This window comes from Gobius niger, assembly GCF_951799975.1.
Source record: "Gobius niger genome assembly, chromosome: 15".
NCBI lineage: Eukaryota > Metazoa > Chordata > Actinopteri > Gobiiformes > Gobiidae > Gobius > Gobius niger.
Window position 1 is genome coordinate 4,845,014 of NC_136866.1, and position 14,047 is coordinate 4,859,060.

General features: G+C 42.3%; 1 protein-coding gene across 1 annotated transcript in view; it reads left to right on the plus strand.

The window, feature by feature from the left end:
* The window catches only part of cd2ap (CD2-associated protein), a 35,834-nt gene that overhangs the window by 8,019 nt on the left and 13,768 nt on the right, over positions 1-14,047 (plus strand). Inside the window, exons 3-10 of the mRNA XM_079572463.1 lie at positions 4,396-4,570; positions 6,533-6,633; positions 7,073-7,199; positions 7,800-7,936; positions 10,449-10,563; positions 10,658-10,752; positions 11,401-11,499; positions 12,235-12,288. Of these exons, the coding sequence (XP_079428589.1) occupies positions 4,396-4,570; positions 6,533-6,633; positions 7,073-7,199; positions 7,800-7,936; positions 10,449-10,563; positions 10,658-10,752; positions 11,401-11,499; positions 12,235-12,288 (903 nt within the window). The remainder of the gene's footprint in view (positions 1-4,395; positions 4,571-6,532; positions 6,634-7,072; positions 7,200-7,799; positions 7,937-10,448; positions 10,564-10,657; positions 10,753-11,400; positions 11,500-12,234; positions 12,289-14,047) is intronic.

Below are 14,047 nucleotides of genomic sequence, written 5' to 3' on the forward strand. Positions count from 1 at the left end.
CTCTTCCACGTTTTCCCAATTTAAATATGGTTACGTGAAGTAACCATCCGCACAGTAAGGTGAAGATTACTGCGCGGATTTCGAACTACTCCTGGTATTATTACGCCTTACAATATAGTTCCCCCTTTTATCCGCTTTGAAAATCCACATTGTTTAATTTTGTGTAATTATACTTTGTAGTGGAACACTTCACGTAACCATATTTAAATAGGGAAAACGTGGAAGAGCTTGGTAGCTTCTATCTTGACCTGTTTTGGAGCTATAGAGGAGAGAGGGAGAGGCTAAATGCTAACGCCGTCTGCGCTGTGTTTACGTGACTGAAGGCAAGGGGGAAGACCAGACAGGTCCTATAGAACTCGTCAAAGCTAAGGTAAGAACATATCTCAGTATGTAAAAACGGTGGCCTGTTCCTTTAAGTTGATATCATTGTATCCCGCGGGGGACTGGTAGAATTTACGGGGCCCGATCTTCCGCCTGGCGCAACAACAGCATTGGCGCAAACTAGCACGACATCTTGTATGCAAACAAACGGTGCCCCACTGCTTGCATGGCCAGTGCGCTGGGGCGTGGCTTAGAAACACAGGATTGACTGAGGCCGGGTGTGCTACTGGCAGCAAACTGCAACAAGTGCTTGTTGCTTCTTCCCCTTCTCTCTCTTCATCTTTACATTAACATCGCACGGCCTCATTTACTTCAGTCAGCATTTTCCAGCTATAGTTCATAACTTCGCCATTCGTGTCTGTCCAGCCCTCGTTCAACCCACTTACTACGGCAGATATGAAGCTGAATATTACACAGAGCGCACCTCGGCAGCGTTATAGTCTAAAGCCTGCGTTTAGAAACACAAGATCGGGCCCATGGTGTCATTTCTCTTTGGCAAGGGGTCACTTGTCCTAAGGCTCCTAGCAACATTCCCTCAAGACACCCCCCCCCATCCATCCACCCAGTGACCCCTGTAGTATACACCTTTAAGATTTAATATTGTAATTTGTATTCCATTGATGTGTTATTTAATGAAACAGATGCACAAAGCCTGAGGTTGCCTTGTGTATCAGAATCTTTGTGGCCTTAAATGTAATAAACCTCGGTTGCTCCTTGTTGATCTCTGTTGGTTTTCTCCGTGTTAATCCGCCGTCTCCCTACGCCCGCCGCACGGCCGTAATCCTGGCAGTGAGATGAGTAATCTGCTAAATGCTCTGTAGACTCCGAAGGGGAAGTCTAATCCCGTGAGGAGCTGCTGCCCATTGAACTTTGCTCCCGGTAGAAGTGCGCGGTCTCTCCTTCCGCCTGTCAGGACCTCGGATCGCAATGAAACATGTTCACCAGGAGCATTAAAAGATCCTCCTCGGTTTGTAACCTTTTCCAGTTCCATATGTGCTAAAGAGGATTAAGGCAGTTTATTACAAGAAATATGTTTTTTTTGTTTAATGAAGTTGTCTGTTTGCTTGAAATGCTGGAGTTTGAGACAGATGAGCAGAGTATAACATGTTTTTAGGGCAGATGTTTTCTCTTTACAGTGATGCCTGTCTAATGTCTGCCTTTTACAATGATTTCCTTTTTCTTGATGGTCTGTGAGAATCAATTCCCTTTCATAGAAGCATCACATCCATAGTTTTCCTGTTTAGTATGTTGTAGGTGGAGTTACAGTGAAGTCAGTCAGTTTGTGAGTTGTTATTGGAGCGGCATCTGCTTCACAAAATATCCTGTCTCCTGTAGATTGTTTTTTCGTGTTGTGAGAAAATGTCTAGACCTCACAACAGATTGAAAGAGTCAGATTACTTGTCACGCTGATATCACATGGTCATATCGTTACGTAAAAGAGTGTTTCCTTTTATTATTATGGACTCTTGACCTTTGAGTTTTTTGGGAACCGAGAGTGCGGCATTAAAGGCTTAAGTTTAGTTTGAACTATTGTGTTTGAGCACCTGTAAAGTTCGTATCAATCATATGCCAGTGGTACAGTGCTCTATACAAATGCATGCTGGGATAGGACGGTGCCTGCGCAGAGCCTCTGGTATCTGGTGTTTGGTGAAGGTGTGGACTAGGCAGAGTCTGTGGGAATGACTGCGGTTGTTGTTGCTACATTTAGCGCGAGTGGGCTGTAACACAGATCGCACCAAACCTGTGGCGGACTTCAAGTGGCTTTAGAAATGCTCACTTCACTCTACACTACAATCTCATATTCATAAATGAGTGTTAGATATAGGCTGCACAATTAATATATGGGGAAATTATGGAAATAGCAATTTGAATGGTCGGAAGGGGCAAAACAGGTGCTTATTTCTTCATATAAGATTACAATACAGGTAAAATGCATCCATAGAGTTCATAGAGTCATACTCATAACGATTTATTGTGTCAGATGGGTATATTGGCAATAGAAAAGTAATTTTTCAGTATAACAGTGTAGCAGACAGGACCCATAATGCAATATGGTACATTGATTCACAGACCATATTATTATTATTATTATTATTATTATTATTATTTTATATTATAGCATTGTAAAACAAAAAATAGGTTGAAAGTAAATGAAAATAAATAAATAATAATAATGATAATAACAAAGTAACTAAATAATAAAAAAAGGAGGGGAGTGGTCTATGTAGCTGAACCAAAATCAAATTTACACTTTCGAAATACTCTAGAAACGGATCCTACAAACTAGGGCGGGACGATTTTGAAGAATCACTATTATTTTCCCCATATTGATCGATTTTCCATTAGATTTTTATGTTTAAAAGAAAAAAAACAATATATGTGGTCTGTCCTGGACGAGCATGTAAACAGATGCTGCAGCCAAACTGAAAACTGCAGCTAACTCATCAGCAAAAACAAACTCCACACTTCTAGCGTCGCAGTGCAACATCCCCATGTCATACCGCCTTTGCGATGCCCAATCCCGTCAGACCTTGGAAGCTAAGCAGGGAAGGGCCTGGTCGGTACTAGGATGGGAGACCGTTTAGTAACACCAGGAAGCCTAGCGAATGTAGTGAGTGAGTGAGTGAGTGAGTGGTTGGTGGTCGGAGGGGCCGATGGCGCAGACTGGTTGCCTCGCTTCCGTCAGTCTACCCCAGGGCAGCTGTGGCTACAATAGTAGCTTACCACCACCGGGTATGGAGTGAATGAATAATGCAATGTAAAGCGTCTTTGAGTGTCCAGAAAAGCGCTATATAAAACCAATGCATTATTATTATTATTATTACCCCTTCACCTGGCCAAGCAACACACATCTGAGACGCCAAAAAGCAAGAAGCAGAAGCAGAGAACGAGCGCATGTTTGTGTTCAGCTTCAAAAGGTCAGAACGTCACGGAGTGAAGCGCTAGCAACTTAATATATCTTAAAGAAATACCAGTAAACATTTATTAGTAAAAAAGACGATCAAACTTGCAATTCTCTTTTAGAAGTCCAGCTATGTCACCGCTGCAGCTTAAAAAATAAGTAGCGATCGATAGTTTTCCTCTTCATTCCTGTGCGCGTGTCCTCCCCGCGTGTTTCTGTTTTGCCCATTAGACGGGTTAGCGCAACTTTGTAGCTGATTTTACAGGTTAAATCACCAGGTCCTCTCCTCTGGCTTCCGCATGTGACATTCTGTGCTTCCTGTTTGTTTGGGCCGAGTGTTTCCCTGGGATCGGCCTGACAGGCGCACCGTCCATATTTTTTTCCAGAGTGCGACCGGACTGGCCAATTCTCCTCGATTAAAATGCACCACGTGATTATCGTGATCGACCTTTATTAAAATCACGATTAGATTAAAATTCGATTAGTTGCCCAGTCCTACTACAAACAATATTTTATTCCATTTTCTGTTCGGTTTAAACCTACTGTGTCCCTGGGGTCAGAAATGAAAAATCTTCAAACCCTGTGGTTTAGTGTCATAGTTTATTATTAATGTTCCTGGACTTGCTTAAAATATGAAATCTTAATTTTCAGAAAATCTAATTGCAAATCCACTGGAGAATAGAAATTGCACCAAAATTGTGCAGCCGTAGGTTTGGGACACCAGATGACCAACAAAATAGGAAACGTTATGATGTGGACTTATTATCATCTATTAAACTGTCTATTTTCTTTGTCTTTTAAAATGTTGTAATGTCCCCCTCAAGGAAAACATACCTGGAGTTTCTTTGTTTCTCTCATGTTTGAGCATGTTCAGTCAGTCATCAGGAGCCTCATCTTTAAACAGACTAATTACTGTATTTAGCCTCATTGTACCATCATTTACTAAAAAACTCAATGAAGATGTTTCCTATGTTTAATGCCTATATAATAAAAATATCTGTATTATTTTATTCTGTTGATGAGAGACTTCTAGAGTGTTCTTGTGTGGTTTTGTGATGAACAAACAGTCATATGGTCCCACTCTGACACTGACTTTGGTGTCTTGTTTGTAGGAGGTGAAAAAGGATCCCAAAGAGGCCAAGGAGAGCAAAAACGAGCCCAAAGAGGAGACCACGGCCCCGCTCCGAGAGAAGTCCTCGGGGAACGTGGCCAACCTGGTTCATCGAATGAGCGCCATCGGCATCCCGCTGGGGGGCTTCCAGCCGCACCCCCCTTCACAGGCCAAGAGTACGCTTCTACGTGTTTACTTTGACCCAAGTCACCTGTCTAAAAGTATGACAGAGGAGGCAGGGGGAGGGGTAGATCCAAATGGACTCTTTTCAAACTCTCCCTTCAGCTGCATACTTCCACCGTGTCCAGTCTTGCTCCGCAGCAGAAGGCAGAACAAGGCAGAGATTACATAAGTGTAAAAAGACGGGTTAGAAATTGACTGTCCTCAGGCTAGAAACAATCCATTTAATCTATTTCAAATACAACAATCTGTGTCATATAAATATCATGGACGATGACTAGTGGCTCAGGGTTTTTTAGTGAGTATGAAGCCTTTCTATCAGGACCTTTCATGCTCAGCAGCACAGCAATTTGAATGCCACTGACAAAGTATTCTTTACGGCAGCAGGATTAAAAACAATAAGGAAGTGCTGTTTCAATAATTGCAATTGCTGCATTTTTAGGTAATTTAGTTAAATTTTTGCCTTGTGGAAGTGTTTTGTTTAAAGGTAAACCAATGTGTTTAAAGGGTTTTGTGAAATATCAACATACTATGTCAGTATTTTAGAAAGTTATCGACTACTGCGATTTTCTCATATTGAGCCTCCTTGTTCTCCATAGGGTCTTGCACATAAAACCTTTTAACCCTGTAGTTTAAGTTTAAGTTTAATGGTTTTGTATAGCCCAATATCACAACAGAAGTCGCCTCACAGGGCTGCAACATTAAGGCAATAAAACAGAGCAATAAATGTGACAATTTAAAGTTCAGGTGAATCCAGGCAAATATAATGTCCAATAAGCGTCGGCAGCAGGTAGCGACGAGCAGCGTGGGCGTCCCCCGTCCTTAGACTCTCCAGCACGGCAAGGAAAAACTCAAAAACCCGGCAGGAGAAAAGAGAAACCTTGGGGAGAACCACCGAAGGAGAGATCCACTCCCATGGACGGACAGGCTATAGAGACCCAGGGCCGAAGGATCCCTCAGCAGACGGGCCCAGGGTTAATTTTGACAACTTATTTTAGTTTTAGTCTTAGTCTTTTGACTAAAATGTAATGAAATTTTCAAGATTTAGTACAAAAAAACCTTCAATTTTAGTCTAGTTTTAGTCGACTAAAATGGCATGTCAATTTAGTCGACTAAAATTAAGACTAATTTAGTCGACTAATATTGATAATATTCATTATAATCATATTTAATTGTGGTCCTCGACTTCATGGAGCTGCTTCCACATGAATAAAGCTCAGACCTGTTCATTTCAGTGAATTTAAATGATGCTTTTTCAGATGGTCAATAGAAGTTTGGATAATTTTAGTCTCTCCTTTTCATTTTTATTTAGTCTTTTTTTTAGTCTACTAAAATATCTGGACATTTTAGTCATAGTTTTAGTCTCATGAGAAAGTTTTCATTTAGTTTTAGTCCTATTTTAGTCGACAAAAATATCTTAAATTAAGACTAAATTAGTCAACGAAATTAACACTGGATGGGCCAGTTGTAGTTTAGACTCAAACATGCTCTGATGTGTATGAGATTCTTGTACTATACTGTATTAAGGGATATTTCTCCTGAGTATGAGGGTAAAATGTGCACCGAATAACTAAATATTTATATAAAGATTAAGAAAAATTGCACTTATATCTTTTTCAAAATTGCATGGGCCCAGTTTCTGCACTTCATTTGCTTCTGTTAACCTGAGAAATACAAAAGAACTAAATGCAACCCTATTATTAAATGACAGCTGCATCTCCCTGCCCACACGCTCCGTACTCGCCGAGTGGGTGTGTGCCTCCCGGAGGATCACCTGACTGAAAGCACCTTGCGAAGGCCCCTCCCACTTCCCACCGCCTCCTCCCTCCTCCTCTGTCTGCGCTGCCCCGTTCGATTTCAGCAGCCTTGAGCGCAGCATAAACTCTGACACACACACACGCAGCCATTGTGCCACACAGAGCAGGTCGGGCGACTAACGCTGGGCCTCATGTTGACAGAGCCGAAGAAGAGGCAGTGCAAAGTGCTGTTCGATTACCAGCCGCAGAACGAGGACGAGCTGGAGCTGAAAGCGGGCGACATCATCGACATCACCGAAGAGGTACTGCCGCCGTCTGGACTTTGAACTCGGGGGCATTGAAACTATTAAGTTGGGCTTGAGTTGGTTGGCAAGTCAGGGCAGGAATCAAAGAGCAGTAAGTTGATAACCTGGAGCCTTTTGTCTTTATCTTTTTTTTTATTGCCTCACGCTCTTTGAAGCATTTTCAGACTAATATCCGCAAGCTTGTATGAAGACTTCTGCATGCTAACTCCAGATTGTAACAAAGGATTTACGGATAGAAAGCTAATGATGATGGCAACAATATAAATATGAATGGCATATTTAAGATTATTAGGCAGCAATCACTTTGAGGTTTTTCTGTCCAGTAGTGTTGAGTTAGAAGTGTTCTCTAATCCAAACTTTCTATCATATAAACGCATCCACATACTAAATATGTTGTTGCTGAGGATCACAAAAGTTTGTTTTTGCTCCTGTTCAGGTTGAGGAAGGCTGGTGGAGCGGCATGTATAACGGGAAGACGGGGCTCTTCCCCTCAAACTTTGTGAAAGAGTTGGACGCTGCGGCAGAAGACGGCGAGTCCAGTGAGGCCACAGTGGAGGAGAATGGTATGAGAGGCACCCCCTACTGCATCACGTTTTAGATTTATAGGTCTCAGGGTAACTTGTTTATCTTAATAGTAAGATAAAAGGAAGTGCAGTAGTGGAGCTGTTGAGGCGTTAACCTCTCAAGACATGTCTCAGCATGAAGTCCAATTTAATGCCAAACTAATAGTGTACGCGCGCAATGGGCCTTCAGCCTGTCCTGCTTTCAAAGTAGGTCTGGCTTGTTATTGTTGGCCTGGAGTTTCATCACCTGTGTATTGTCAGTGTCAGTTATTACGCAGTCGAAAACCAATTGCACCCAGTGTGCACAAAATGTAGCATGCATGACCGAATGATCATCAGTCCTCTTACTTGCGTTAATTCATGGTTGTGATAGTTTTTCCAATCCAAAGTGCCAAAGTATTATCTAACAGATCCAAGCCGAGAAGGGGGTTCAAACCGCTGTGTCCAGGAAACCAAGTGAAATCAGACTGAATTGCTACTGAAACAAAACTGTTGATAGTGCATTTTTTCTTCAACAATGGCATGTGACACCTCTGACTCCTAATTTGTTGCATACGGGCCTCACGGAAAACGTAAAATGTGGTTATTTCTCGTCCTTAGATGCACCTGCAACAGAAAACGCTAGCACCCCCACGTCACCCCCAGTGAGCACTGGCAACGGTGCGCTCAGGCCGCCCAGTAAAGTGGTGGGCGTGGGCTTTGGGGATATCTTCGCTGGAGCATCGCTGAAGTTAAAAGTGAGTTTTGTGGAAATTGGCTGGTCTCGTCTATTTTCAGTATATTCTCGTCTATATATATATCCTTCTGTATCCATCCGTGTTAATTTTTTTAGAACCATAAAACTGGGGCTTCTTTAGTTTCGTTTCCGAGCCCTCCAGGTTTCAGAACTTGAGCATGCGCTGCAGAGATTGATGATGCGTATTTATCACAGATTTACTACGATCTTCTTTTGCAGCGTCACGTCACCTGCACATGTTGCTCGAGATGCTCTGAGCCTGTCGCATGTAACTGTTTTCTGCTCTGTCTTTCTTCTACTGCAGCCCTCACTCTCTTTCACCACTAACATGACCCTCCTTTACTCAACAGTCTCTCATTCCCTTCACTTTTCCCTTGAACTGTTCATATTCTCATCAAATCTCCACAAATCCGCAAGTCTTTGTCTTTCACGCACGACGCTTCGCGAATTCTACGCTACAGAGTTGATGCTGTTAAGTCCATGCCCTCTCTGAAGTCGTGGACATACTGTATTTTCCAGACCTTTTTTCATAGTTTGGCTGGGGGGTGAGACTTACACTCAGTTGCGACTTGTATATCAAAATTAGTGGTGGGACCCAATTAAAATGTTTTGATTGAATTAATTACAGGTCTTTTTAATCGAAAACCAAAAACAACTTTTTTTTGCACCTAAATGACAACAAATGTGTTCATTATTGTTAATCTGTATAGTTATTCAAGTAACAGAGACAAAGTGCATTCATAGCTATGTTGCTTTCAAGTGTTTTAGGAACTCTGATCACACATGTAGCTTGCAGGGTACATTAAACAGTAATAATAATGCCACATTTATATGAAAGTAAAAAAAAAAAATAGCAAAAGGGCCATAAAACGGTGCCTTTAAGTGTTAAACAAGTGCCATTTCTTATACTGACCATGGTTAGGGTTATTGTGGCTCAGAGTGGGCTGGCTGGAATGTTTGCTTGAGGCTGAACGCTAACATTAGCATCGAGGACGTCTCTGTGTTTGCCCCAACAATGTTTTGCATTGAGATGGTGTTTTAGACTTTAGTAACTACGGTGGAAGGCAAACTCTTTTTTTTTTTGCACAACTTGCACACAGAAGTACAGCTGTCTATCATCAGGATGTTTTTTTAAAACAAAACTGATTCACGGGCCGAGTGAAGCATCTCCATCCATTGCTGTGGGCGAATGTGCGTCAGATATACGGGCATACCAGAAACACGCAAATAGAAAGGTTCCGGTTTGGGAGGTCCGGCTTGGGGGGGAAATCTGGGGAAATACGATTAATTGCGCTAATAAAATGTATGCGTTAAAATGTTTGGAATTAATGAATCGAAATTAACCCGTTAAAGTCCCAGCCCTAATCAAAATATATAATTTCAAGTTTGTTGTTTTCACACTCCCCTCCTGGAACCGCCACCTTATCGTGGTGGAGGGGTTTGAGCACCCGAATGATCCTACGAGCTCTGTTGTCGGGGGCTTTGTGCCCCTGGTAGGGTCTCCCATGGCAAACAGGTCCTAGGTGACGGGTCAGACAAAGAGCGATTCTTATGAGAGACCAACAGGCCTGTTTAATCGTGAGGCCGTCCTCCCGTGGACCCACCACCTGCAGGAGGAACTATGAGGGGCTGGTGCAATGTGATTTGGGCATCTTGGACTACTGCCCCCACGGCCCGGCAACGGATGGACGTATGGACGTATGGACGGATGGACGTATGGACGTATGGACGTATGGACGTATGGACGGATGGACGGATGGACGGATGGACGGATGGACGGATGGACGGATGGACGGATGGACGGATGGACGGATGGATGGATGGATGTTTTTACACTGACATCCGCTAGAGGGCGCGCTAGGCTTGTGCACCAGTATCTGCTACTCCTGTACCACTGAAGTTTAAAAAAACGGTAATCGCGCAGCAGTGAGGGAGTGGCGAAAAGCGGAGGTTAGTCTTCTACTAAAATGAAGAACAGCCAAAGCTAATCACGGGCTAAAAGCGAGATGGCCACAGCTAGAGGAACGAGTTCGCAAATGAGATCTTGAACAACGTGCTGCAGGGAGAGGCTCGTAAAACGGTGCACTTACGCCTCCATGCCCAGGTAGTTGCCAAGGCTGGTGCGACTTACACTCCGGAGCGACTCGTTTGTTTTTTCCTTCTTCATCATGCATTTTTTGGCTGGTACGACCTATTCTCCGGAGCGACTTATAGACCGATAAGTACAACCCTGATTTTCTAGCCCAACATGCCTTTCCTTGATTTCGACCTTGACATCATGTTTGATCTCGTGACTTCTTTTGGTGGTCTCTCGCTCTCTGTCTGAATTAAGTCGCCAAGTATTCTCGCAACGTTTTTAAAGTCTTTTTATATACTGAAGGTGTGGGCAAAAATGGCCAATAAATCTCTTGAATAACCTTTGTCCGTCTAAAGTACCCCTCATATTCTGCCGTGTACTACATTCATCCATGATCCAAAACCCATCTGCATTTGTTTAATTTGCTTCATTTTAGCCTGTCCCATCAGTACCATCCGCAAAGCCCGCCCATCCCAACCATCCCACCCCCACCCCGACAGAGACGCCCAGGGTGACAGATGGCGACAACAGGGCCACCCCAAAAGGACAGAGTGAGTACGGGGCGCATCACGGGGACCGGCGTCGTTTTTTTTGCATCTGGAGTAGGCCACTGCTTTTGAGCTGACTGTGTGACTGTGTTTTCAGCAAAGGAATACTGCAAAGTGACATTCGCGTTTGAGGCCACAAATGAAGACGAGCTCACCCTGAGGGAGGGGGAGACCATTCACATACTCAGCAAGGTCAGTGCCTCCCTGCTCACGCTCAAAAACATGTTTTAAGTTAAACCAACTCGTTGGTGAAGAGGTAAAAAAAAAAAGCAAAGTCATTCAGTCTTTAAGCAAACACACAATTCTGGTTATGCATTAGTTCCAATCAAGGCCATTCCTGTTTTTGGAGCTATAATCTTCCTTCTCTCTTAAATAGAATCTGGACAAACCTGTTTTGGTTGTTGACGCTCCACTTCAGTGACAAAGAGAGTGCCAAAACACTTTAACCCTGTTCTCACAGTTGCATAAGCAGACATTCATGAAGAGAGTCTTGTCTTTGTATCATCCGAGGCCAGAATTAATTACTTTTTTCACCTTTCCACTTGCAGTAAAACAAATACAAATTTAATGTGATTTATTCAGTCTGCTCAGTCAGCCAACCCTCTGTTGCACTTCTTACGGGGCATGGTGTGCACAGAAGCAGCCAAACGAGCTGCAGTGTCTCAGCTGCCCCAGGTTAGGATGAAAATGACTCCTGCCCCGTCATCTGAGCTTTGTGACACACTAACAGGGATCTCTCTGGCTCAATGCTGGTGTTAGCTCGGACAGCTGCCTCCATCTAGTGGCGAACGACGGAAGTACTACAAATGACTTTGAGTTTGTATGTTCTGTGTTCTGCAGGACACGGGCGAGCCCGGCTGGTGGAGGGGCGAGGTCGGAGGGAAACAGGGTGTCTTCCCCGACAACTTTGTGGCGCTGGTCAATGACACAGACAAGGATGTGAGTACAGCAATGAACCCTACTTTAAATACGTATGATTCATTTTTCTGTGTATTCTAGTTCAGTGGTTCTCAACACGTGTGGCTTCAGGATCCACCTCCAGTGTTTTATGACAAGAAAAAAAGAAAAATTTAACTTTTATTTAAAACTTTTTGCAGTTTGGTCATTTTTGTGTGTGTTACAAATTGTAGTATTTCTTTGCAGAGTTCAGTTGATTTAGAAATTGATCATAAATAAAGAAATATGGAGGGGAAAAAGGATCATTAATAGCGTTTTAAGCCACGCAGTGTGATTTTTTTCTTTTGTTTTTTTAAAGCAGCACTGCAGGGCTTACCAGGTTTAATGTCAGTGATGTCAAACATGCTCCTAATGATCAGCTGCACAGACAATTACATGCCCCTATTTAATATTCTTCAGTGTATTTGCGCTTCAACAGGCTGTTACTTTTAAAAGTCTCTTGTACAACTATGCAGTGAACACACTTGATGGTATTATTCATTCCCACAGTGACATTGATTCCTTATCTAACTGTGTTGTATGAGGTGATGTAAGGATGGCACTGTGATTTATCGCCTGAGCCTTTCCCCACATCTAATCCTCGTCACTATGGCGATAATAATGAGGCCTCTTGACAATCAGCGTTGTGTCATTTGGGGTGAAGTCATTACTGCCGGTTCTCAGGACTCGTGTAACTCACCGGTGTGTGTTTAATCTCGTGCCCATGTTTTGTTTCAGTCAGGGCCGTCACGTGCGTCAGTGAAGACGGCAGTAAAGATGGACCATGAACAGGTGAGAGTGATTCATTTAAGTACAAAACACACAAATGGTATGATTAGAAGTAACAATCGAGATCGAGATACAGCATACTAGTTTCTATTATAAAGGAAAATCTAACTTTTTTAGCACTTTTTATAGCGAAGAAATAGGATGCTGATTCTGTGATACTGAAACTGCTACTGACGTGAACCAATCGACTTCTCCTTGGCCCTGTCTATTTCTGTGTTGGATCACAGGCCGGCCACTTAATAAAAGTGACAGTTACTGATATGCTGCAATACTTCAGTAATTGTCAGTCATATGTGTAGTCAAGTAGAGGAGGAAATGCTTGAGAATGCAATTATTAGAATAGGCCTACAAACAACCCACTCACAGTGTTTGAGGGAATGATCCAAGTGGCAAGTCCAGTGTTGCCAATAGCCGAGATCAGTCCTGAGAAAAAAACTCCCCTGACTTTGGTCCATATTTGCTGAAAAGTGTGAATAACGTTAATATTTTTGCCTACATAAAGAAAGTAATGCTCAGCTGCTGCTATTTTGTTGCTGTTGTTTAAAAAGTAGGTTAGGCGACTGTCTGTTTGAGAAAGTATGCCCATGTCTGATCTAAGGAGATTGCAGAAGCTATAGAAATTTCATGAAGAACTCTCAGATGCTTTATTAAAAAACTGTTCTCTCATAGTCGATACATAATCTTGGTGAGATGTTAATCTAACACTGTACAGGAATATTTTCTTGTGACTTTGCAGAAGCTAACTGATGCAATGCCACAGCGAAGGCAACTGAAATAAAAGCGGAAAGGCAGTCCTTTTTTTCTTGTGGCAGCTTTTTTGAGGCCCAGCAGTGTGGTTTAGCAGCCCCTGCCTCAGTGTTTTCTCAAATGTACTGTAGATGATCTGGAGTGTTAAAATTATGCACTATGACCTGAGAAGGATTTTACATCATAAATTGCAAATGTAATTGCAATAAAGCAATATGTAATACAAATGATTCAAAATGTAAAGTGAATCTCCTTACGTCCCTGTCTATGTAATAGATAATGTAGGCTTTAGATTCACATTGTATGGCATATAAATTCACTTCTTTATGATAATTTCATAATTGAAATATATGTCTCTTAAAGACATAGTCTTTACTTGTTCCATTTACAATTTTATCAGCGTGAAAGACAAAACCAAGAAATCCTCATGATCATTTAGATAATAATCCTTGCAGACGTGGATGTGTGTTTTATTAAAACAGTGCTGACCCCTTATGTCCCTGTGTAATGTGCTAAATAACAATGTGATGCTGTGTCACGCTTCAGCGCATAATTGAATTATTTTTAATTCAGAATTTACAATGGTGATGTGGTTGTGCCCCCAGGATTACAAGGCAATGATTGGAATGAAAAAGTGCAGCTCATACTGCGATTACACAGATTGGACTGGCAGAACGGCAGTAATAGCAATACTTGTCACTTATGAAATCACTTAACACCAGCCTCTGACGTCAGAAGAAGCATTTTAACACGTTATGACGATTTAATGTAAAGCATGTATTGTAAGAAGATGTATTTTTCCTTGTGCCGTGTGTATGTCTCAGTATGCAATTACACACATGCAAGAATCACATCAGAATATGTTTGGAGGTCACCACTACAGGGTCAGCAGGTTTTTTATATATGAGATTATGGTTGAGCAGTCATACGTGATTACGGTTTGTGATTTTCTGATTACGGCTTTTAAAATTGTGAATTGAATTTGATTGCGTTTATATTGCAGTGTCTACTCTGC